The following is a 25659-nucleotide window of genomic DNA, read 5'->3' as shown; positions in this document are numbered from 1 at the left end:
CAGTTAGAGGGACTGATTCAGACTCTCTTTCTGCGCGTCTATTACACACAGGCAGACGCCGCTAGCATTCACACAGCAGGGGTCCCTGCTCTGGGAAGCTAATGCGCCGCGGTCAGTTCAAAAAAATAACGCGCCAAAACCGGGGAGAATTAGGGGATTATATCGTTTTCCAATTCGTGATCCGTTCGAATAACGGCCGCTGCATCAGTAATAGGATTTAAACACTGCAATTACAACTTGGTCCATAGGCTGCAGCAATGAAGTTGTATTTGCAGGTGAAACATACATTTTATCTCCCTGTACAAACCAATTAGAGCTTTAGGATGGCTAGGGGCATTCTCTGTGAGAAGTAAAATCTTAAAAGGAAAGTTCTTGCTCCTGCAGTAAGCCTCAACCGTAGGTTTAAAATAGTCCGTGAACCAATTTGAGAAAAGAAGGCCAGTTATCCAAGCTGTTGAATTGCATTTATAATAAACAGGGAGGCTAGCTTTTGCATAGTACAGACATACCCCACATTAACGTACGCAATGGGACCGGAGCATGTATGTAAAGCGAAAATGTACTTAAAGTGAAGCACTACCTTTTCCCACTTATCGATGCATGTGCTGTACTGCAATCGTTATATACGTGCATAACTGATGTAAATAACGCATTTGTAAAGGCTCTATAGTCTCCCCGCTTGCGCACAGCTTTGGTACAGGTAGGGAGCCGGTATTGCTGTTCAGGACGTGATAACAGGCGCATACGTGAGCTGCCGTTTGCCTATTGGGCGATATGTACTTACTCGCGAGTGTACTTAAAGTGAGTGTACTTAAAGCGGGGTATGCCTGTACCCTAGTATTTTCTGATCGGTAAAGTATCATAGGTTTTAACTTGCAATCACCAGCTGCATTAGTGCCTAACAAGAGAGTTATCCTGTCTTTTGCAGCTTTGAAGCCAGGCATTGCCTTCTCTTTAGCAATAAAAGTCTGAGACGGCTTCTTCTTACAATATAGGCCCGTTTCATCCACGTTGAAAATCTGCTGCTTAGTGTATCCACCTTCTTCGATGACCTTCGTGGATAACTTTCTGCAGCTTCTGTATCAGCACTGGCCGCTTCACCCTGCACTCTGATGTTGTGGAGTTGGCTTCTAGCCTTAAACCTATTAAAGCAGCCTCTGCTAGCTTCAAATGTATCATCGGCAGCTAAGTCACCTCTGTCAGCCTTCATAGTATTGAAGAGACTTAGGGCCTTGGCTTGGATGATGGCTCTGCTTAAAGGCACATTGTGACTGCTTTGATCCTCAGTCCACACCACTAAAACTTTTTCCACGTCAGCAATAAGGTGATCACGTTTTCTTATTACGTTAGTGTTCACTGTTTGACGAGCCAAATCCTAGCTTTCTGCCGATATCAGCCATAGACATACCTTGCTCACTTAATTTGATTATTTCTAACTTGGCATTTAAAGTAAGAGGCTTACGACTCATTTTTTTTTTTTAACACTACAGGTACTATTAGATGCCATTGTACAGTTACTGTACTGTAATTAACACACAACAAATATGTAACTGTATGTACTGTACTGTATAGTACTGTGCAGTAGTGCACCTTTGAAAACCGACTGCTTCGCTGACTAATGGCATCTGACAGGGAGAATACGGATGCGCACGCGTGAAAAAGGTTGCTTAGTGACAGCCGGATACTCAGCTGCCGAGCGCGCCATGCCGGAGAAACGGAACAAGCGCTGAACGTAATGGACATATGTATACATTGTGGAACGCCGAAAAACGGGGCCTTACTGTATGTAAGTTTAAATACCGTAATCCTTAGGTGAGAGGAGATACAGAAATCTTCTAATTCATTAACAACCTGATCAGTATCCATATACAATTGCGATCAGGAAAAAAAGTTTTTTCTTTGAAGATTTCTGTAAGAACAATATGGTAATCTCCTAATCTAGAAACATTGTTTTATGGCAAGGCAATGGGTTTATTTTTTACAATCCATTTTGTGACAAAATTTGAAGTAATATAAGGCATTTACTCCCTGAACTAGTCCCACATTTGTAAAGTGCTTGTCGTCAGCATAGGCTGAGTGTACAGCCGCAAAAAAAGGTTGTATTATGAAATACATGAGAACACAGTGATTTATATTGGATATAGAACAATGCGCTACACTTGAATTTTCTATGTAGATATCTGTATTTTGACATATATGAAGAATGGTGTAAATTAGAGAACATTTATTATGTAAACCATTTTCTAGATATTGTGGATCAATATCTTTGACTCAACATGTTCTCTTGGAATAAGAAGTTATGTATCTTTTTTTCTTGTATTAATCAAATTTGAGCAGTCAGAGGTTTAGGAAATACAGGGAATTTAGGCTAATATGTGCACTGATTTTTAATTGATTCGCATGATTTCCCCAATGGACAAATGGATGGGGCTATTTATAAGAGAGAATGGACTCGACTCTCATACCCCTGACAAAGCGAAGCAATTTGTGAAACGCGTAGGGTGGAGTTACCACATTCCCACGCCATTGCAAATCACCGTGCATAGGAGTGCGCAGCATCCTCTTGGAGGACGTCTTGAATTGACCGAGTTGCAACCGGAACCGGCTTCTTCCATCTGCTCTTGCGAGAGCATAAGCGCGATTCCAGGCAGCCAGTCATTCAGACGCCGGTAGGAGGGAAGAGAAGAGAAGCGGAGCCATCAATCCGGCGGTCATAGGAGAACCCGCGCGCACCAGCGGGTCTGGATAAGATGCACCCAACTCCAGAGGCCCTCGCCGGGGACGAGGGGTAGCTACTTCCTATACAAAGGCCACTATTCAATGTGCAAGACCTACTTATCTCCAATTTGTGCTGGCATAAGGAGTGGATTGAATTCTGATTGGTTTAAATGTTTATTAAATGCACCTTTTTTATCTCACTTTCTGGAGTATTTCCTACCTCTGAGGAATTCAGCATTCTTTAACCATTAGGTTTAATATTGACTTTTACATACAATATCACATTATTATGTTTGGTATGTTCTTTTCATATGCCGAGTTCAACCTTGATCCCTTCATCAGCAGTGGAGTGATTGGACATTTAAAAAGGACATTGCTCACGGTTGTATTCATTAGATATACTGTTTAAGAGTTTTCTGAGTATCCAATGATGTTTGTATATTGGTTGCATTTGCATCCATTTTTCAAACACTTTATTATTGTATTCACAAGATGTCGTACTCTAAGCCCTATGTGAGACATTCCTAGTGATTCCCATAATTACCTGTCTTGAGTTGGATATATAAATATATTAATTATCGCCAGACAAATCACCAAAAAATCTACTCGCCACCTAGTACCACACGTGTGCTGCATGGGCCAATAGGAGCTCGCCACGATGTTAAATCCACTCGCCCGGGGCGTGCAAATGTATAGGTTTGTCGAACACTGATTATCGCTATATTCGTTTTAGATAGTAAACTCCATTGAGATGAGGCCTCCTGTACCTACTGCACCAATGTATATTAATGTTGTATTTTTATTCTTGTCTTCACACCCTGTTGTACTGCGCGTTGCAGGACACGTTGGAACATTATACATGCTAATAATATATAATGAAACCTACATGCTTATGCTTGTAGATGCCTGATGAGGAATCCTCTATATTTTAATGTTGTGGAAAAGAGGCTGAAAATCCTGAAGTTACTGCTTTGCGGTAATTTCCTGCCCCAATTCCATCCCTCGCCCACACATACTTTACCATTCATGGCTTGCAGAAACAGAGCAACAAGGGTAAGGTGTTCTTGGGATGGGATAAAAGCTAAGGCACTGAACTTCTGTAATATGACCTCCAGTAATCGGTCTTGTAACTGTAATTTGTATTCTACATAACAGCCTATTGAGAATGACTGTGCTAAAGGGAAATCACAAATGATTGAGGCCTTAACTGAAAGTGAATGACTGTATTCTGAAGCGCACGTTGGGGTGTTGACCCCTTAGTTGTTTCCTGGTATTTGATGATGTTATGATATTCATCCTGTTGTGACCATTCTATTTAGCTTTTTTGACAAAGGCCCTAGGGCTGAAACGCGTCAGTTGATCCTGCAGCTGTACCTGTCTGTTGAATAAATCTTTTGAAGTCACCACCCACGTTTACCCTGTCCTGTTCATTTGGCTGTGCTCCGCGTTTTCTCCCGCTGCTGCTGGAGGACTTCACATATTTAGCTTTTCCGTTTGTGAAACCAATGTATTGAAGTAATATAGTACAGTACGTAGCAGTTCTGGATTATTTTCTAAGTATCTGCTGGCAGGTACATTTTGCTGTAGTCCAGTTCCTGTCGCCTTATTGCCTTCGTGACTCCAGCTTGTCTGAATATGAAAATGAATTGAAATCGGTGTTAGAATAACCTGTAGGGTGAGGTTAGCTAATCAAAAGATTGGAAATGTTTTCTCAGAGGTAGATTTAGTGGAATCGACCTATTTTCAGTGAAATTCATTTAATAATATTGTGCATACTCACATATGGTGTTTATTGAAAATGGTTACAAATGTGGATTTTTTTTTTAAACATTTTTATTAGGAAACAGACAAAATTACAGGCTTACATCACAGTATCCTAATACATTTTGGTTTTCTGGTTTTCGTGTTGAAGAATAGGGGGGGGGGGGGGGGTTAACGACCAGGGGAGTGAGAGGTCTGAAAAAGAGGGGGGGTAACAGGAGGGGGGGATGTGGGGGGAGGTTTTTTTTGGGGGGGGTGAGCCTCCCCCATCCCGCTGACCCTATCATCCTTCAGACTATGGTCTGGTTGGTCGTGGTACCAGAGGCAGGCAGCTGAATGCCTTCAGGAGGAAGTGTGTGTGTGTGTGTGTCTTATACCTGTAGTACAGTGATTCTCACTTGGGGTTCTGAGAGAGGATCAAAAGGGTGCCAAAACCTCGATCTCACAGAGAAGGGAGAAAGCAGGGCAGCTGCTAGGGGGCTGGACAGTTTCCTCTATCCTGATCGGCTGCTGCTGGGTTATGCAGCTAATCGGGAGGAGGTGTCAGGAGCCTGTGGGGTGTGGCCAAGTTGAGGAGGCAAGCAGCATGGGGCTGAGACCGCATCCATGATTATCGCAATCGCCCTCGTAATCAACATGTGCCTCTGTGAGGCTGTCCTGACAGCGCGCGACCAAAAGCTCCGGCACTCGCGATGCACGAGGAAACAAATACATTTTTCTCACGCGACGGCCGGATCACGCGAGCGGTTTGCCCATTGAGGACGAACCAGTTCCTGTAATGCCACGCCCAGAACACGCCCCCTCATTGTGTCCAATTAGAAGACACAAATCGCTAAAGGCAAGCATGAAGCCACTCGCACGGCCTCGCGCACTTACCCTTCATGGACGCGGCCAGAGAGGTGAGGCTTTGTCTTGTGTGTCTTTGTTCTGTCCTGTGCGTATTTGTCTTGTTGGTGTGTGTGTTTTCTGTGGCTCTGCCCTCTGTCTCCTGTGACTGTCTATCTGTGTTCTGTGTCTGTCTCTGTTTTGTGACTGGCAACTGAGCATTGTGATCCGGGGTGGCCTGACAGGAAAAAGGTTGAAAACCACTGCTCTAGTATATCAATAAAAAAATGTCCTAGGAAAAGGATAATACCAATCTGGTAACGTTTAAACATCGGCCAACAAAGCAATAGCTTGAAAAAGAGAACAGTCCCTGTGTGACTTGGTCTTGTGCGGTCCATCCTGTGACCAAAATGGACTAGTGGGAGTGACCCACGCGAGGCCTCTAACTCTCTTACCTAGACTCAGACGGCTTCGGGCGACGCGTTGCCTGACCCTGTGACATCACATGACCCCGCTGCGTCATTTGACGCTCTAGAAAACTTAAGGGGTGGCACGAGCACTGGGGGAGAACAGGCAGGGGGGGGGGGAGGGGGGGCAGGGCAAAAAGTTTGCACACCCCTGGCTTATAAGGTACATAAGGAACATCGACTTTTGAAGAGTATTGAGGAGCGAGGGAAGCTTTTAACTGTTCTTTCTTCCGAAGAAACGGGCAACATCTGTAAAAAGCTTTCTGCTGTCTGAAATGTGAATTTAATGTGGTGCTGTCCCTGCTTTCCTGTGAGCAACAGTGATCGTTACAGTAGCTGTGAAGAGTAGTGTAGAAGGTCATTGCACGTTGTCCTTTTGTATCAGTGTATCGTGTGCGCCGTGTCTGCTCTGCTTGCACCGGCGAGGCATTTGGGAAGTGCTTTACAGTACTGTTTGGGTAGGAGTTGCATCTGTAAATGATGCAGTTTTCCTTCCTCGTCTAATTTCTATCAGGGCTGAGGTGGCCATAACCTTGTCTACTCCAGAGATCAGCCTCCGGTGTAACACACCCAAGTAATAAGGGCTTTATATTTACCGGTAGTGCAACTTGCAAGAAAATTAAACACTTTGCACCAAGTCTACGTAATCAATTTGATCATCTTGATACATTTCTCCTTAAGGCCCAAAATGCCTAAATGGTGCTAAACCATACTACGCACCTTTTAACAAGTGTTAAAGCCACCGTTTCCCACTGGTATTTATGGGTAGCGGGAATTGGTTGGGAAGGGTTGTAATTTCCAGAGACTTGCAATCCCATTTTCTGTTGTCGTTTGCTGAATATACCTGCATTCGTTTACGTAGACCCATTGCAGAATAAATTTTATTTTTTTGGGGTGGGGGGAAGAGCTTGGGGGTGCAGAGGAGAGAGGTGGGAGAAGGTCTCAAATCGTAGTGCACTGTTCTATGTATGTTTTGAGTGACATTTTAAATGTACTTCAAAGCAGAAACCGATATGCGTTTCACTCCTACAATGTTACACCCGCTCTTTTATTATTATTATTATTTTTTTAGTGTTTGAAAATCATGATTTTCCTAATCTCTAGTCTGAGGTTACTACAGTGGGCTCTGGGGATAACTCCATTGTAATCCCCCCAATGTAATATGTGCAAAACCAACGATATATCTATCTATCTATCTATCTTGCAGAATAAATGAGTTTTTCAGTATTAGGTGATACCTGTTTTATTTGGACTAACAATTTATGTCATAGGACAAGCTTTCGAGAGTTTTCTCTCTTCCTCAGGTCAAGCAATACTGATATACAAGTGACATAAATTGTTAGTCCAAATAAAAAAGGTATCACCTAATACTGAAGAACTCATTTATTCTGCAATATATTTATATATATATATTTATAATATATATATATATATATATATATATATATACACGCAATTTTTAAACCTAAAAATGTTTAAATAAAAAGTAATGCCAAAAAGAAAAATGTTAATCAGTGGGGACTGCCGCTTTAAATAACCTTTGCATACTATGTATTCTCACATGTACCGTTTTTCTATCTTTAGCTCGGAGACCCGTCTATCTTCCCTGCTGTCATTGTGGAGCACATTCCAAATGCAGACCTGCTACATTGCTACTCTGGCTTAACCTGCGTCGATGATCCAAATGACATGATCACCGAGAACTCCTTGGATGTGGCAGAGGAGCAGATCATAGAAGATGATGACGACCTCACTCTTACAGGTTTGCAGTTTTGGGGATGGACAAAAGGGCTGAAACTTAGTAAGTGCTCAAGATGAATCCAAAAAACTCAAACCGCAGCACACTAGCAGTATACATAGAAAACCCATTAACTATAATAATATAGAAAGGCAATCCTCTAGTGTCGTGTTTCTTGACTGTTATGTTGTTGCTGTCATAAAGTCACCCGTCCTGCTCTTTAACAATGACCACGCTTCCAAATCTCTGAGATGGTATTGCCAGTGGAATGTTGTACAGTTTAAATACCATTTTATATATAATTCTAGTTAACACGTAAGCTCCAGGACATGCATACATACTACAGTATTAATACAATGTTTTACCAGGAAGTAATACATTGAGAGTTGCCTCTCGTTTTCAAGTATGTACTAGAGGTGAAATCTCCCACTTTAAGACTGATTCAGAACCAGTGCTGAGCCAAGCTATTTTATGCTTCAGAAACCCTCCAGTTAGTAAGATATTTCCATTTTTCTTTGCGAGTATAAAACCAGCAAAGTAAAAAAATAAAAACAAAATGGCCGGCTGCAACGTCATTTTCTATTGGGTTTGTTGGAATGATCTTGTGGCCATATTAGTTTCCCCCAAAAAAAGTTCAGACACAAATGAAAATCACGTGGGAAACGTACCTGATGGTTCAGAATATGTATTTTTTTAAATAGAAGCGGGATTGCTGTTAAGTTTCATTAGTTCTGCATGGAGCAGTTTGTTTATAATGGTTTTCCTAACACTTGCTTCTCTCTCAATTGCAGCGAGATTGTTAATTTAATATTTCCTTGAGGGTAACTGTAATCCGTTCCTGGTTGCATAACTACCTTCGCCTTGCTCTTTCTGTTTAAATAAAGAACATTTAGTACCAGGATAATAGAATTTAAGAAGGCAAGTCTGGAAATAATGAACCTACTTAGCAATATGGAAGCGAGTGTGATAGTTCTCCTATATAACTCCTCATTGTCGCCATGATTTTTAGTTGGCTCATTTTTTCTTTTTATGTTTTAATCTTGGATTTTAACTAGTTATAACACGCATTTAACCATAAGCTGCTCAATAAAATCCATGCATACATGGCCCATTTTTCTACTTTGATCATCTGTTTTAATATCTTGCTCAGCCTGGAAAAAGCAGATGGAAAACGAGCATATTTTTTGTATAAAATAAAATAAAAGAACTATGTCCGGCACAAAACCAGCACATAACCATTCTAATGTGATATCACTCAGTGTTTTTGGGAGTTGGTTATTGCATTGGACAGGTTACACACGTGATAATTATATAACCAAGAACAAAATAGGGCAATAAAGATGCAACATCTTTGCAGCGTACCGCACATTGGCATCAAAAAAGGTTTGTGCCTTTTTGCAAGGGTAGCCAATGCCAGTCCTCAAGTGCTACCAACAGGTCCGGTTTTAAAGATATCCCTGCTTCAGTACAGGTGGCTCAGTCAAAGACTACACCACCTGTGCTGAAGCAGGGATATCCAGAAAACCTGACCTGTTGGTAGCTCTTGAGGACGGGAGTTGGCCGCGCCTGCCCTAGTTCCACTCTGTGTTTACTTGCTTGCCCATTTTTGTCCCCCTAATAAGCATTGCATTAAGTCCCCAAGTAAGTTCTCTCTTTTGGTGAATTGTGGATATATAGGCCAAGCGTCATGAAGTCACGGCGTGGGACATCACGCTCGTTCTTGCGTTAACGGCCATTGCCTTGAATGAAAGTTACTGCCAGGTCAGGCGCGGCGTCTCGCATCGCGGCTTCACGACTCCTGGGCACAGTATTACGTGCGAGGCCTCTTTTGATTAGCCACAGTTGCCAATGTTCTAAGAACTTCTTTCTAACTTCACCTTGATTGTTAGAGCCTTGGAATCTGTGGTTTGCTCATCTGCTGTGTATATCCGGTCTGATGAATGCAGAGTAACCGCTAAGAAAAGTCATATTTATTGTATATTCTACTGTAGTTGTTGGTTTGCTGTTCGAATCTAAATTTGGCAAACTGTCACACATTGCTTACTGTAAACGTAATTACTGATGTGTGAAACTCATATGTACGACTTTTTTTTAACTTTACTGCCAATTCCATAGATTCTGCGGTAACGAGGGAGCAACCTGTTTGCTAGTAGGAGTCAAATGAGAAAGCAAGGCCACACGTGAAATATTCTGTATGTCATCTTTTCAAACGAATACATTTAATCTGTGTAACTTGCTAAGCAGGATCGGTACGTTCCCTTGCAAGTGTTCCCAGAGAACAAGACTCGGCAGTAGAATTGTGGGGCAGTAGAAATGCAGGGTTTCTAACAATGTCTGTCTCATCATTGCCTTTCAGTTGAAGCATCTTGTCATAATGGAGATGATACGATGGAAACAATTGAAGTTGCCGAGGCACTTCTAAATATGGATTCTCCTGATCCTCTGCTAGATGAGAAAAGATTAGGTGAGCTTGAGGGGTATTGAATTCATTTTTCATACTACGATGTGAGTGTGTGGACCACACTGTGGCAAGGTAGTATAGGCCACACTTGCTAAGCAGTGCTAGGCCTCTTACAGCAAATTTGTATGAATTGAAGTACTATAGTAAGTTTCAAACATGTTTGCGGACACTTTTGACTCTGGCGGAGATGAGATGTAGGACCAAAATGAACAAATAAGCAAATGTATATGATGTTTCATAGGCTAAAAACTAAAAGATGAATACCGTGCTTGCACAATGTGGCTATTATACCCTTAATGATTCCTGTTCTGTTTCCCATGTACAATGTGTGAAAATGTCAATAAAAAAACAAAACAAAAAAACAGGATGCCTAGAAACATCAGACAAGTAAAAGTATTGGGGGGAAAAAGTCCTATCCTTGTCTGTAAACATTGTAACCCAGTTTATTATGGGAGTTCTGCCATTATATCTCCATGTCTTTCTGGCCGGTTATTTGTCATACATGGGCCTTCAATCAATCTGCTGCCCTTTTGTTAGGTTGGAGCAAGCAAGATAGACAATTGCCACCACTGCAGGATCCCCCACTGTAAGTGACCGCAATGGAACATTTCAGACGTATAAACATGCTTTAAATGCTTCTATCATTTTATTATTTTTTAAAGGAATCAATTGCCCATTACAAAAAAAAACCACATCTTTCCTTAGCCGAGTGTGGCCTTAGATGGGTCTGCACCTTTAAAACAGCTGTGCAACTCCTCATCCTCTCCGAGCATTCCATCACCGCACAATGTGCTCCCATTACACATCTGTGCAGCACGCTGGAAAACGAGGGAAATCTTGTTTGTACATTTTCAGCAGCAATCAGGTTTCCCTGATAAAAATGGCAAGTTGGTCATTAGACTCAAAGTCTAATAGCTATCATGGTTTGTAGAAACATTCCCTTCTAGCGCATGACTTCTAATTCCATTTTCAGCCTCGCCACCAATTACAGGTTTTGTGAACACCTGCCATCAGTAGTCGGACGTGATCATAATTTTGACATTCCCAAACCTACCGTTTTAGGCCCTACTTTTTTTTATTTTTTTAAAGCCCCAAGGAGCTTCACATACTGTATGTGGCTCACAGACTTCAAGAGGCTTGTCCAGAGTTACGATTTACTCGCCCATCGTTGTGTGATCTTTGTTTCATAGAAGACTTTGTTATTGTCCAGTTCCACCTTTCCATTTCTGACAGACTGGGTAACATACAAAACCTGTAAACAAAAACAATAGCGCCCTCGTCGCATTCAAGAACAAAACTTCCTTCAGGGTGAAATGGACGTCCTAAAAAAAAATTACTGCAGAAAGAAAGCACAACGTTTTGGGGCAAAACGTCCCCTCAGGTACACCCGAGAGAAGGGACTTCCCCCCCCCTCCGAAATGTTGTGCATTCTTTTTGCAATAAAAGTTTTTTTTATGAAGCCGGTTTGACCTTGAAGGAAGTTTTGTCCTTCAGTGCGACGAGTATGCTATTGTTTTTATAGTGTTACCCGTCAGGAGTTTGAGTCTCTCACAGCGTTTCTTGCCTGCACTGAACTGCATGTATCTTGTGAACGTGAGTGCCTCTCCCTTGCACTTGTTTTGTTGCAAACATTCGAAACCTATTCTCTGATAGATCTGGGAGATCAGTGAGTGAGATCTCTTCACAGTGGATTGATTGAACTTGATTAGGCATACACTAGAAAATGACCTATGTTTCAACTAAGCAGGGAGTCCATCTGAAGACACCGAGTTTGCTGCTATTACTCCTAGTGACCACTGCTTCCCCCCTCCCTTTTTAGCCAACATTTTCTGTACATCTGAAGATGAGCTGATGGGCACTCCAATTACACACGTGTCGGTTACGGTTGATGGAATCCCAGAAGTGATGGAGATTCACCCAGACATGTATTCAGAGCTACCAGAAACTCACCTGCTAGAACAGCCCAAGAAAAAGAAAGGTACGGAACTCTTTAACCTTGCGAAGGCTGCCAACTGCAACGCAGTATACAGAGCACTGTGTGCAGGGCATAGAGTTCATGCACATTCCACATACACACTCCTCTAGACCAGGGGAGCGCAAACTTTTAGTGCTGCGCCCCCCTGTCTCCACCTGGCTCTCGCGCCCCCTCCCCCCCGCCTACCTTCACGTCACGTGACTCGTGGCGTAATTTGACGCGTGTCACGTCACATGGCGCAGCGGCGTCAGATGATGTCGCGTTGCCATGACGACGCGCCACAGCCGGCTGAATCCCGGTAAGAAAACAGTTGCAGAGGCTCGCGTGATCCCACGGCATTTAATTTAAATGCCTGGGGGGGGGGGGGAGGGGAAGAGCGCGGGACCTCTGCAACTGCCCGCGCAGAAGTAACTAGTTAATGGTTATCAGTCCCTTTGTAATGTAACTATTTGAGCTGGTTGTTTCTATCTAAAAGAATGCCTATTCTGCTTTAGGGAGAAAACCAAAACTCTCTCGTCCTGAATCTCCCACGACCACCCCAAATATCTCTGTGAGGAAGAAAAACAAGGATGGCAAAGGTAATTAGATCTGTTCCGTTTTCTTACTAAGCTTAGACATGGTCATGATCAGGTTGACCACGATCAGGTTGATCGAACTGCCGCCAGGCAGAACAGAGGTTTAACAAAGCAGAGTTTTTTTTAGTCGGAGCCAACAGTAAAATCACAAACTACATACACGCACAACGATACAGTACCGGCACAAGGGGATAACGTGAAACACCTAATTTTAATAGGGCAGGGCGCTGCCGTACCTAGCTTACCTTCTGGAGTCCTCTTAATTCCGGAACAAAAAGTGTTTATTTTGTGCTAAGAAAGTCTTTATAAAGACCAGCACAGTCCGCAAAAAGAGAACAATCCGGTACAAGGGGACAACAGAGAACACCTAATTCCGCTGGTAGCTTGCTAGCTTCCTAGGGTCGTCTTAATGAGGGAACACTATTAAGCACGGTCATGAAAAAGACTTTCCCAGGCTCGCGTCCAGGTAGATAGCCACACCGTCTTTACAAACGCTGTATGTACACCAGTAACCCCATCACACAGGATGCAGGTCTGAATACACTCTGGGGTACAGAGAACACGAGGCTCCTTGGGACCGTTCTACCCCATACCAATTAGCAGGGCACCTAGAGGTCGGGGTGACTACAAAGGAAAGATGCACACAGTCTTTTGCATACAAAATAAGCTAGGTGGCGACGGGGGGAGGGTCCAGGGCGCACGTCCCAACCTGGGCAGCGCTATAGTACCTGGAATCAAAGGACAACTGCGGGGCAATATGTGAAACCCATGGGGAACACATTACAAGCATAGGGAACATATTTCAGGCATGAGACTGCAGGGCAATAAATTGCATGCATGGGGAATACAGTACAGGTATGGGGAAGTAGCAGGGAAAGTGCACAACAGGGGAACAGAAAAGCATTTTCTCTGGCGTCTGAGCAGCTTTCTTAAACAGAAAGAAAAGCATATCCGAGCTCTGCTTTCACAGACATGTTTACCCTTTAGTGATATGAGCCATATATTAATTATAATTGTTACACTCAGAATAAAAAAGAAGGAAAAATCGCCAAAAGGGTGTAGGTCCCAACTAGTTATAGACATTGAAAACGTCCTCTTCTGGAGAGGCCATCAATACATTGGAGAACAAACAGCAGTGCATTTCCAGGTCCACTTTACGCTCTCAATTCTCAATTCTGTTTTTCTCTGTGCAGATCCCCTGTTAGATGAAATCTTACGTGATGGCCATCCAATTTCTTTTTACACACACTATCCTCTAATTGCTCTGTAGAATCCGTGTACCTACATTACATTCAATTGTAGTGGAACTTCGTGTTCTGGTTTAGAGGGCATTTCCATGGACATATCCCAGTGAGGCACCTGTATAAATGCCATATCTTGTATGAGAAGAACACTGTGTTCATTAGTATCATATCGCTTAGACTGAGCATGTGTGGTTTGCCCAGGCTTTCCCTCCCACACGGTTACTATTCCAGGGAAAGAATGTACTGTCCAACACAAATGTAAAAATGAGAAGTATATTCCGTGTTTGAAGTGTGAGGAATATCGTTTGCCACACTAACCTCTGCTGCTAAATTTGAGTTTGGTTAAGTGCCTATACATAGAAAACATTTTCTAAGCAGTGCTAAGCATACAGTAAAAGCGTCAATTTGCTCCAGAAGCCTATATATATGTGGTAACTCTCATACAGTATCTTGCCCGCTGAGCATGTAAATACTTTTTTCTAGTGCTATGAAACATGGTTTTCTTAATGTCTATCTTGAGATTACCACGGTAACCGTTAGACTGCAATGAGCTCTGGGGACAACTTCATTTTAACCTCCAAGACACGTGCAGTAATTCAAACGCTTCTATTTTCTGCGTTCATCTGTTAATGTGCAGACTGCTGCTTTAAGGCGTATAATGGACAACTCGCGTGGCACTGTTTTACTAAATCTAGGCACGTCCTTTTAATTTGCAGTTAGTTCCCTTCCTACAACTCTGCTGCTCATGGTCTACTTTCTACTTCATCACAGACACATCTTTTTATTTTTGTGAACGTAACAAAAGATAGGGAAGCCCAATGCTACATCCAATTTGACTATAATACAGAGGTAAAAGGGAAGGTTCACAGTGTAGTGTTAGGACCTGCATATTTGGTTATGCCTTGACGTTGGCATGCAGGCTTATAGCGCCAAAGGGTTTAACTAAATGACCAAGAACATATTATTATTGAAGTATTTCACTTTATACTTATTACATACCAGTATATATTTTGTCAAATTGGATGTAGCATTGGGCTTCCCTGTCTTTTGTTATATACATTTGCCATACTCCGTAGCACTCCTTTTGACACACATACACATACACATACACACATACACACACACACACATTTTATGATCTGGGTGTTTGGGTTTGAGCTTGCTGGGAATGTGTGCGGTAATTATTTTTGTGAACAGGTTGAACAGAATGTTAGTTTTCTGTGCTTACCAAGTCTTTAGTTTCAGCTGTGACATAAATGGCTCTAGTACAGACCAATAGGCAGCCAACAGCAGCGTGGGCTTAATAATCCACTGCAGCGTCCTCTGCCTTTCCCTATCCTAATGCAACCACCATCCGACTCTGTTAGCTCACTCTTACACTTACTGACGCCAGTGAAGCATCACTAAGTCATACAGCGGCACCTAACTAGTTTGCAGATTTAGAGGTGCAGTCCCACTCGGCAACATATTTTAGCTGTGTGCTGTAGCTATGCATAATATGGGTAGGCTTGCGAATGTATGCCTAAGAGCTCAACTACTAAAAGGTTAATAACAAATGATCCAAAAATACAAATCTTTACTGCTCATTGGGCCAGTTAGGTGCTTGTACCTAAGAGGGAAAGAATACAGCTTCAATCCCGTCAAATGACAGACTAGGGCACTAAATTGTGCTACGCCTTAGCTGTCCGTAAATACCATTCATTTAATTCAATTTTGGGAGTGCATAGGCTTGGGGTCATTTATTGAATATGTACCTAGGAGTACCAAAAGCCTTTATATCATCTGTTTCCATGCCAAAGCCATGGAGATATGCTTTGTGAGGGCCATGATGAAATATTTTCATACATACACTGATCAGATGTGAAGAGATGCACAGAGAGAGTCTCCAGCTCCGTAGTCGCATTACTACACATTACCCATAGGGAAGCAGAGGCTTCCTCCCAAAGCTATACAGCACATCTTTATCAGCCGTCTGCTACTTAGATGTGAGATCTGGAGTCATATGTATTAATATAGGCTACTCCAAAACCTGTTTGCTCTGAATGTTATTTGATCCCTCTTTTTGGGGAAAAGCTGCACAAACACACTTAAAAGCGAAATTGTTCCAGGTATTTGTATAAAGTAAAGGCAATCTCCAAGTGTTGTAACTACAAATGTAGATCTCTCAGTATTTTATCTGAAATTCAGTATCATCTGATACTTTAAGTCCCAGTCAAAATGTTGTTCTGAACCAGTACATTTCCAGATCAGATTTAACCGACCGAATAATAGTTCCTTTCCGTCTCTCCTAAGAGAATAATGGTTCACATATCTGCATACACGTGCATTTATATTCCTATATTTTGTTTTGAAATCCTGTTCTATATTCATTTTCAGGAAATACAATTTATCTGTGGGAGTTTCTACTGGCTTTGCTTCAGGACAAGGCGACGTGTCCGAAGTACATTAAATGGACACAGAGAGAGAAGGGCATCTTCAAGCTGGTAGATTCCAAAGCTGTTTCAAGACTGTGGGGAAAGCACAAAAACAAGCCCGACATGAACTATGAAACGATGGGCAGAGCACTCAGGTGAATTAAAGCACAGAGATAAGAAACACATTTTGGTGACACTTCATATGACTGTCCAATATACTGTACTGTGACTTTCAAGACACATCAAGGCCCATATATACGAAGCGTTGGTCTATATGATGTCTTCTGCTGCCGGAAGATACCTGGACAAGCTGTCCAATAACAAGCTTTAACTTGCACCTATTTACTTGAATGGGCCATAAGATATCTTCTGGTCCTAGGTGATTTGTGGAGTAGCACTGCCTTCTGTGTTTAGGCTATGGAGATAGGGAAAATGCCTGCTGTTTTCTTCCTAGCCAATTAATGTTTTGCTGCTTAATGATTCAATGTATACAATTTACATTTTAGGAGTAACTTTAAAAAATGAGTGCTTACTATTTTTTAGTTCTTCCATGTGCTTCTCTATTTTGAGGTATTTTACCTTTACCTTCTATGATCAATTATTTTAATAGGAAATAGGAAACAGAGTTCCAGAAGTCCATGCTCAGCTGTAGGATATCACTTAGAGAACATGAAAGTCTCAATAATAAGTCTAAGTAGCAGGGAACAAAACCACTATTGATGCTCAGATAATATGTATCTCCATATATAAACTCCTTACACATGTATGGGGACCTGTATGCTAGGTATAAGTCAGTAATAAATATCTGACCACCCAGTTACACAGTAACACACGTCCCCCTGGAGAGAGACACTTGTATATTGAATACCCAGACCATAAGGCACGGATTGGGGTACTCACGGTCGTGGATGAGAGTGGTGGTTCCCAGCGCGTGTGTCACGTAATGGTAGTACAGAAGAAATATCCTCAGGGGAAGTAACGGAGCACAGCAGACCACCGAAGGGGGCTAGACACCAGTGAGTAGATAAAAATCCTTTATTCCATGGTAGACATCATGGTTTGGGATAGTAAAAGCTCTAAGGCGTTTCGGGCCGTCGCCCTTTGTCAAAGAGAATTGCCTAATGATTCAATGTATACAATTTACATTTTAGGAGTAACTTTAAAAAAAATGAGTGCTTGCTATTTTTGAGTTCTTCCATGTGCTTCTCTATTTTACCTTCTATGGTCAATTATTTTAAAATGGTGGTTTCTTTTCTTTTGCAGGTACTATTACCAAAGAGGTATTTTAGCTAAAGTAGAAGGTCAGCGCCTAGTCTATCAGTTCAAAGAAATGCCAAAGGATCTTGTATATATAGATGAGGAGGAGACAAGCTCCAGCGCTGAGTACTCTGGAAACTTGTCTTCTGATTTCTCCTTGCACTCTTCCGTTTCTACTCCCAGCCGGAATCAGGCTGGTAGATCCAGAGTGACTTCAAACTCTGGGGCAAGAAGTTGCTCAACCACTGTTCTAAAAACTGGAGCCTCCAAATCCATAAAAGTTGAAGAACCAGTGGAGCCTGCTCAGCAACAAGTGCCCTTGTTGTCATCAGAGTTGTTGAGGACAATGCAGACTGCACAAATAACACAGCCACACCCAACTCGGCTTTTTCGGACAGTGCATGTAATGCAACCTGGACAAGAACAAGGCTTTAATTGCACCATTCAGGATGATACCTTGCCTTCTGCTCAGACCATAAGGTGAGGAACTAGAAAAAAAAAACCTAGGCTCTTTGAAGTTAGGGCATGTTTGCTAAGCATTGCTAATGCAAATGAATGGCCATAAGGTGCTTACGGCTTACCCTCACTTCGTAAATATAGCCCATAATGTCTTGTTAGGGCTACAACTATTAAAATAAACAAAGTGTTCACTCTAGTTTTACTGAATTATAGTGATGGAGTTGAATTGGGCAGCCCAGTGAGGCACCGATTTGATATCATCAATCGATTTGAGGTCATGTTTAATGAGGGCATAGTTTAATATGTACGAGATTGGAGACGTAGACCTTGAGAATAAAATATTAAAAAGAGGCCATTTGCCACAAACTTATTATTTTTTTTAATGTAACAAAGACCTGTTTCCATACATCTTTATGGTGAAGACCAAACTCACAAAGCTTCTAATCTTTATATAGGATGGGGTCTCTCAAACTCACCCTGCAAGATCTACCTAATTAGTTAAAAACTCTAATTATCCCTTTATTTAGCTGATAAACCAGGGTTTCACTTACTTTTGCACATACCCTGTATCTTAATTACTCATTGTTTGTCTAATTCATACAATCTTTTGTTTCAAAAGACATGGAGTTGGTTAATATGAACCGTATTGGATATTTAAAAAAAGACTGGTTCTTACTCAAGAAGGTTATCATGGAAAATCCATGGAATTTCCGTAATTATCTTTGGGGTTCATAAACTTTTTCTCGCCACTGTATACACAGTAACATTTTGGGGTGATTCTTTTACTCCCCATATGTTTTGCTCATTAAGGTGATTAGCACATTTTTAGAAAAACATAAAACCTGAATAGCAGCAACTGTTCCCATAGGCTTTAGAATGTGTAAGTGTGTCAGTCAGTGGAGCCAGCAATATGCCTTATTTGTATGCATCCAAGACATAATGTAATGTGTTCTGACACCTTCTCGGCATAGACTGTTACAGAAGCGTGCGGGACAGTACATGCAACTAAATCTGTGCCATTCTCCACATGAGGGTCAGCTGCATCATTGCCTTAAACTAGCAGGTGAAAACCAGGCTATTTAGTGGCTACTATAGATGGAAAACAGGCAAATGCTAGCAAAAAGCTGTTTATTTAGCAAGTGGTGCCAAGTTTTGCACCTTCGCTAGTTTTAGCCTGATGCAAAGTAAAATGTAGAAACTATTTACAAATGGGGTAGATGCTTAGTTACAGTACATGTGATAGGAGAGGAACTCGTACTATGCCCCCGCCTACCCACAGAAAAGACAATGAATGGTCCCTGCAAAGTAAAAGTGCATGCACACAGTGGAACAGACCATAACACATACAACCTGAAGCAATCACTACAATGGATTTTAAGCTCAACTAATAGCTTCTCCTGAGATTCAGTTTTGGGGTTTTTCATGAAATTAGAATGTACCATTCTTTCAGAACCTCGTAGGTTTCTTCTGCAAGCGAAGTCATCTTAAGGAGCAATCCAAGCCGGTTCTCCCCCCCCCCCCCCCCCCTTTCATTTTTTTTTTGTGTAAAATACAGGTTTGAAGCAGGTGGTCTCCGGAGTTGAACCCCATTAATTTCAGTTCCACGGCTCCCAGCTTCCAGAGATACTGCCACCCCCTGCGGAGATAAGTATCTCCTGCAGCTTAAAGCCCCCGGTCACATAGGCCGATAGGAAGCCGCACCAGATAACGTCATGCCTTCCTATTGGCCTACAGGGTCTGGGATCCGGGAGATTTGAAAAGTAGCCATATAGTGGTGCATGGCTACCGGCACCCACTACAGAAGTATTTCTGGAAGCAGAGCACCCCCAGAGCTGAAATGAATGGGGTTCAGCTTCGGAGTCCCCCTGCTTGAATCTTGTATTAAGAAAAGAAAACAAATAAACAGCTTGGATTGCTTCTTTAAAAGGGATAACAAAACCAACAATGATTTACATTTCTCCAGGACCAATACGGTTTCTAGAACTTGGAACTACAGGACCCAGTCTATAACTATGTAACAGTCTGCAATTAGCTCTGCTTTCTAACCCAAAGTGATTTTATGACTATAAAATGTTTTGATGATTAACCATGATGTGGAGACTAATCACTCAAGTTGAAGGCATTCCAAATCATCTGTTAAGCATCAATAATTGTCGCCCATGAAGCTTAGGACATATGAAAGTTCTACCTCAAAGGTGCAGAACACCTTTAGTTTAATAAAGTGAACTCGTATCAAATTACCATTTTCTCCACAATTTGAATGGTTTTAATAATTTAGTTGCAAAAAAAAGTGTAGATGCAAAAGCCTAACTTTGAAAAGCCTAAAAATAAATAAATCATGAAATATACATTTTACGTCCCTTATTCTATCAAGTATTTTATGGGAAGCCCCGTTAAAGTCAATGGGGCTTTCCGTGTGACATCACCTTTTTATAGAAAAATGTTTTTATGTGGTTTATGCTCGAGGTTAGGAAGGACTTCACCCCCAGGAAATGAAAGGATGCAATAGCAAAGTCACTGTGATGAGAGCAGAGTTGCCAACCAGATCTAAAAAAACAGTTACAACAGCAGTAGACGTTTCTCTTGTAAAAAAAAAAAAAGCAAGAAAATAACAGAATATTCTACATAAAAAATATGGTATTAAGATGAAAAAGAGAAAAAAAATGCGAGTGGCTTGGCCAAGTGGTATTGATTTGACAAGTAGTATGTGTGTGAGATATGCCCAGGGCCTGATCATCTTCAATGGTTATTTTTTGTATCCCTTATCTTGCTAGGACTATGCAGTCTCCGGGACAAGTTCCAGTAGTGGTTTCGCCTGGGAGCCAGCAGCTGCATACTGTAACACTCCAAACAGTGCCTCTCGCCACAGTCATAACTAACACAGATCCAGTATCCGGGGCAGGGCCACCCAAATTTATACTGCAAGCCATTCCTTCAGCGCATCCTATGACAGTGCTCAAAGAGAACATGCTGCTACAGCCTCAGAAAGCAATCTCGCCACCAACGTCCATTGTACTGAGCTCAGCCCAGATTCAGCAGGTTCTCGGCAGCAACGTTCAGACCCTTTGCAATGGATCAGTCAGTGTGCCTTCATCTCCAACCTTCAGTGCGACCACTCCAGTGATGACCTTTTCAACCAGCAGTTCACCTCTGATCAACCATCCCACAGTCATCACGTCGGTAATCAAGGCGCCTGAAGCCAAACAGACTCTCTTGCCTGTATCCATAAACCACGGTTTGCAGGAAAGCACAGTAGAAGCCGCAGAGCAGCCTGAGCAGAAATACCAACCTCCATGTGTGCTGCTGTTATCCAGTCCCAATGGATTTCCATCGCAACTGGAAATCAAACAAGAAAATAATGACCAATGGGCATTTGGCTTAAATTAACAAACCAAAACCTTTATATTTAATTTTTTTTCTCCCAAATGTGATAGGCTCTTCCTCAATTGTATAAATTGTTTTTTTTTTTTTTTAATTCAAAGCAGATATATTTTCTTAAGTCGTGCTATACGCTGGCAATGAAAGGCATAATTAATGTTCAGTAGGTTTTGATTTTTCTATTAAGGTTTCTGTGTTTTCTGGAATAGCAATCAGGAAAGTTAATTAGAATTCCAGTGTGAGTATCATTTGTTTCAGGCCCCAACCGTGAAGGAAAGTGGCATTTTGTGCTATGGAGACAATTTTGCTGTCTTTCTCTGATGCAAATCTTTTTCTACAAGTGTATTGTCAAACTTTTAATGTGTTCATACAAGCTGCGCTTTCTGTAAATGTATCGCTTGTTTGCTTGTAAATAAGTTAGGCCAATACAACGATGTTTTTAAGGGACCTTGTCTTCTTCATACTCCGTTATAGATAAACGACTACTTGAGCACCAGCAATAACCACATTCTCCTTTTTATGTTATGTACCACAGTGGGCAAACTGTGCAGAGGAAAGGAACATGCCTTTTGAAACAGCATTTTGCTGATATACAAGTTGATAAACGTATCTCATTTAGTAGATCTGTAGCAAAAACTATCGTGCCTTAGTTTCAAACCAACCACAAGATGCATTAAAAGAAAAACCGCAGGTGTTGTGAAAATGATTTAATGGCTTTGAGCAACATTTTTTTTTTACTTGTAAATAATGTATATTACCTATAACTATGAAAAAATTGCAAATTTAATGCCTGATACTGCTCATTTCTATTTCTTCAAATAGATTAAAAGGAAAAGAAGGAAAAAAAAATCAATTTTTATAGACTCAAGAGATCAATATATGTTTAGAGTTCACATGTTCTATGTACTGATGGAGATTGAATTTGTATTTAAAGAAAATTGAAACTGTTGAAACACCTTTCAACTTGTTTTTGTATTTTTAATTGGTTTATTAAAAAAAAGAATAAATCACGTGCGCAGAAAAATGAGGGTGATTTTGTTTTCTTTAACAAATAGTGAAGATTGTTGTTGTATGCAACACAGAGTTCCAACAATTTAGAACATGGAAGCTGCATTGCTGGTTCTCTGAACCTACTTCTAGCACATTTCCTGTAATTTGCTCTGTTAAGGCTGCTCATACACATCACACAATGCCTTCAAGTTTGCCTTTTTGACTTTCCCACCACTGAAAGATGAGCATGTAACTTTGTCGTAGTGAAGCAATATGGTTTGGAATAACCGAGACATAAGAGGACTTTTAGACACAGCTATTCAGCACCCGAGGGACATTTGGCGTTAGGAGTAGGGGTTCGAGTTTTAGGGTACGAGGTTATGATTAGGCTTTTTAGGATACGGGTTAGGCTTCTTGGGGTACGGGGTTAGGGGATACATTACCTGTGGCGGACAAATGTCCTTTCGATTAAAAGGGTCACGGCTAAACTGCCGCGGCTAAAACTCCTACGCAGTTAGGGGTAGACTATGAAATGAGTGGAGCATCCTCCCAACCCCACAAATATTTCATTTCAGATTTTGCAGACAATGTGTGACTTGTTATAAAACTTTCGGTTTTCAGAACCGCGTCACTTTTGATGACATAAAGCTGCTGCCTTGCGGATGACTTCCTGTTTGCCTATCTTCAGAACACACCGCAGTATAGTGCATGCATGCCAAGGACAGCACAATGAATAGTAGTTATTTAACCAGACCATTCTGCCCTGTCGTGTGCTCTTTTTCAAATATCAAAAACCAATGGTTCTTTACAAATAAATATATTAAAATATAACCACAAAAGATCAGACTGCAGGGATCTTTGTCCCGTGTCTTGGATGAATTTGGTCACTAAAGACATGCCCAACAGACTTGGCTCCTTTCTCCCCTACCTGGTCCATCCGCATCAGGTTGGTTTTGTCTCTAGTGGAGGACCGCATGAGAAGGTCAATGAAGCTATTGCATAATGCTTTTTCTGATACTATTCCCTCCTAATTGCTACTTCTTGACACCAAGAAGGGCTTTGAAAGATTGATTTGGACTGTCCTACTTCATGCACAAGGTACATTTTGGATTTGGACATGGATGCAAGAATTGGATCTATACTAGTTAAAATGCCTCAACCATTAATATCAAATGTAGGTTCCCTGTAGGGGATTAAGATGGATGCCCCTTATCTTCCCTTCGTTTGGCTCTGTTCATGGATCTTTTGGCTGCACAGATTATAGGTAACTCAAATATAAAGTATCCCTACTTCACAGAAAGTCAAACATTTGTCTGTTTGCAGGCGACATTCTTCTGACACCCCCTCATCTCTTTGCCTAGCCTGATGGCACAATTCAACATATTTGGCGATCTCTCAGGTTGTAGATTGAGTCCAGCTTGAGGCCTTTAATTTAACATTGCCATCAAATGCAGTTACATTGTTGGAATTGAACTTTAATTTTCCTTGGAATGATTGAAATTATAACTTGGGGAATACACTTTTAAAAGAGAACTTCCAATCTCCCATAAACACTAGTTTTATATTTGGAAGTTTCCAAAGTTCTTTTTTGGGGGGAAGGGGACTCTTTTTTGTGGTTCAAAATGTCAAAATTCAAATTGTGGTTCAAAATTTGGAGAACAAAAAGGAGAGAACATGAAAGCATTGCATATTTTTTTTTTAATTGCGTCCCTATAAAAGCTAGTGGATGTACAATGGTGTTGACAATCCATGTGACAGGATAATTCTATTTCTAAAAAAAAAATAATAATAAAAAAAGCTTAGATTTATAACTATTTTGTTGGAGGGAAAAAGTAAAAAAAAAAAAAATACTTAAATCTATCCCAATGAACTGGATTCAGTTAGTAATATATTTCTGCCGTTTATACTCAATGCCTTGACTAGTATTCTTAATGTGATAGTTCCACTTTCTATTTAAAGTACATTTGATTTATTGCAGAAATACTCTCTGCTTTTTGAGTTCAGAATAGCTTTCCCTCAATGTCCAATAAATGTAGTTTTTTGTAAAGTCGGGTACGTGACCAATAGCTTTTTATTTTTATAAGCCACTTTGACCACTGGCTTTCACCACCAGGTCAATATTTCTCATACATATTTACAGTATATTTCCTTTATTGTATAATCTGCCAAAGTTATTATGGACTCTTGCCTATGTATGTATGTCTTTATTTATATAGCGCCATTAATGTACATAGCGCTTCACAGCAGTAATACACGTGACAATCATATAAATAATAAATAGTACAAATAACAGATCATGGGAATAAGTGCTTCAGACATAAAAGTAACATTGTAGAAAAGGAGTCCCTGCCCCGAAGAGCTTACAATCTGATTGGTGGGGAGAAGGTTCAAAGACAGTAGGAGGGCATTCAGATAAGTGTGTCTGCAGGGGGCCAAGCTTTATGTATCGTGTATAGTATAAGCCAATGTCACCAATATAACATTCTGCTTTTTCTTCAATAGTCAGGGGTGACCCATATGGACAAAAAAAAGCACAAGCTTCCAACGTCCGCAGTAAATAACAGTCTATAAGCAATATGTGCACTGCTGGACTTCCTTAGTGTATTATAGGAATCAATGTAACTATTGTATGTCTTTATATAGCGCCATTAATGTACGTAGCGCTTCACAGTAGTAATGCACATGACAATCATATAAATAACAAATAATACAAATAACAGATCATGGGAATAAGTGCTTCAGACATAGAAGTAACATTTAGGAAAAGGAATCCCTGCTCCGAGGAGCTCACAATCTAATTGGTAGGTAGGAAGAACGTACAGAGACAGTAGGAGGGCATTCTGGTAACTGCGTCTGCAGGGAGCCAGGCTTTATGAATTGTGTATATTAGCCGAGGTGCTACTCATATGCCAACTTCCATTTCTCTATCTGTGCCACTAGGAAGAACAAATGCACCGTGCCAATCTACTCGTATGAAAAGATAACCAGCATATTTCCACTCAAATGGTAAACGGTATGCTGTACAGTAAAGTCATATTCTTGTAGGGTCAGTCTCCACCGCAACAGCTTGGCATTATCCCCTGACACCCGCTGCAACCAGCTCAGGGGATTGTGGTCTGTAATGACCGTAAAAGGGTCGCCATTCACATGCGGTTGCAGTTTTCTGATGGCCCATACTATGGCCAGGCACTCTTTCTCAATGGTAGCATAGGCAGTCTCCTGATCCAATAGCTTGCGGCTCAGATACACAATTGGGTGTTCAACCCCATCTGTACCCATCTGACGTAACACGGCACCAATGCCAAAATTAGAGGCATCAGTTTGGATCAAGAACCGTTTTCATAGTCGGGAGCTGCCAGGATTGGAGCGCTTACCAGGACAGCCTTGAGAGCTGAGA

At 41.3% G+C, this 25659-nt stretch overlaps 1 protein-coding gene across 4 annotated transcripts in view; it reads left to right on the top strand.

Moving 5' to 3' along the window:
• Positions 1-22296, top strand: part of ELF1 (E74 like ETS transcription factor 1) — a 123018-nt gene extending 100722 nt beyond the window's left edge. For 3 of the 4 annotated variants that reach the window (XM_075591057.1, XM_075591058.1, XM_075591059.1), the window contains 7 exons: positions 7356-7572; positions 9866-9973; positions 11790-11948; positions 12440-12523; positions 16141-16333; positions 17442-17915; positions 20669-22296. In XM_075591057.1, coding sequence (XP_075447172.1) covers positions 7356-7572; positions 9866-9973; positions 11790-11948; positions 12440-12523; positions 16141-16333; positions 17442-17915; positions 20669-21281 — 1848 coding nt within the window. In that variant the 3' untranslated portion in view covers positions 21282-22296. The remainder of the gene's footprint in view (positions 1-7355; positions 7573-9865; positions 9974-11789; positions 11949-12439; positions 12524-16140; positions 16334-17441; positions 17916-20668) is intronic. The other variant, XM_075591060.1, reaches the window with a different exon arrangement.
• The last annotated feature ends 3363 nt before the right edge of the window (positions 22297-25659 follow it).

This window comes from Ascaphus truei, chromosome 3 (genome assembly GCF_040206685.1).
Source record: "Ascaphus truei isolate aAscTru1 chromosome 3, aAscTru1.hap1, whole genome shotgun sequence".
Classification (NCBI taxonomy): domain Eukaryota; kingdom Metazoa; phylum Chordata; class Amphibia; order Anura; family Ascaphidae; genus Ascaphus; species Ascaphus truei.
Note: the sequence above shows the minus strand (reverse complement) of the source record. Positions and strands in the feature narration are given on the sequence as shown.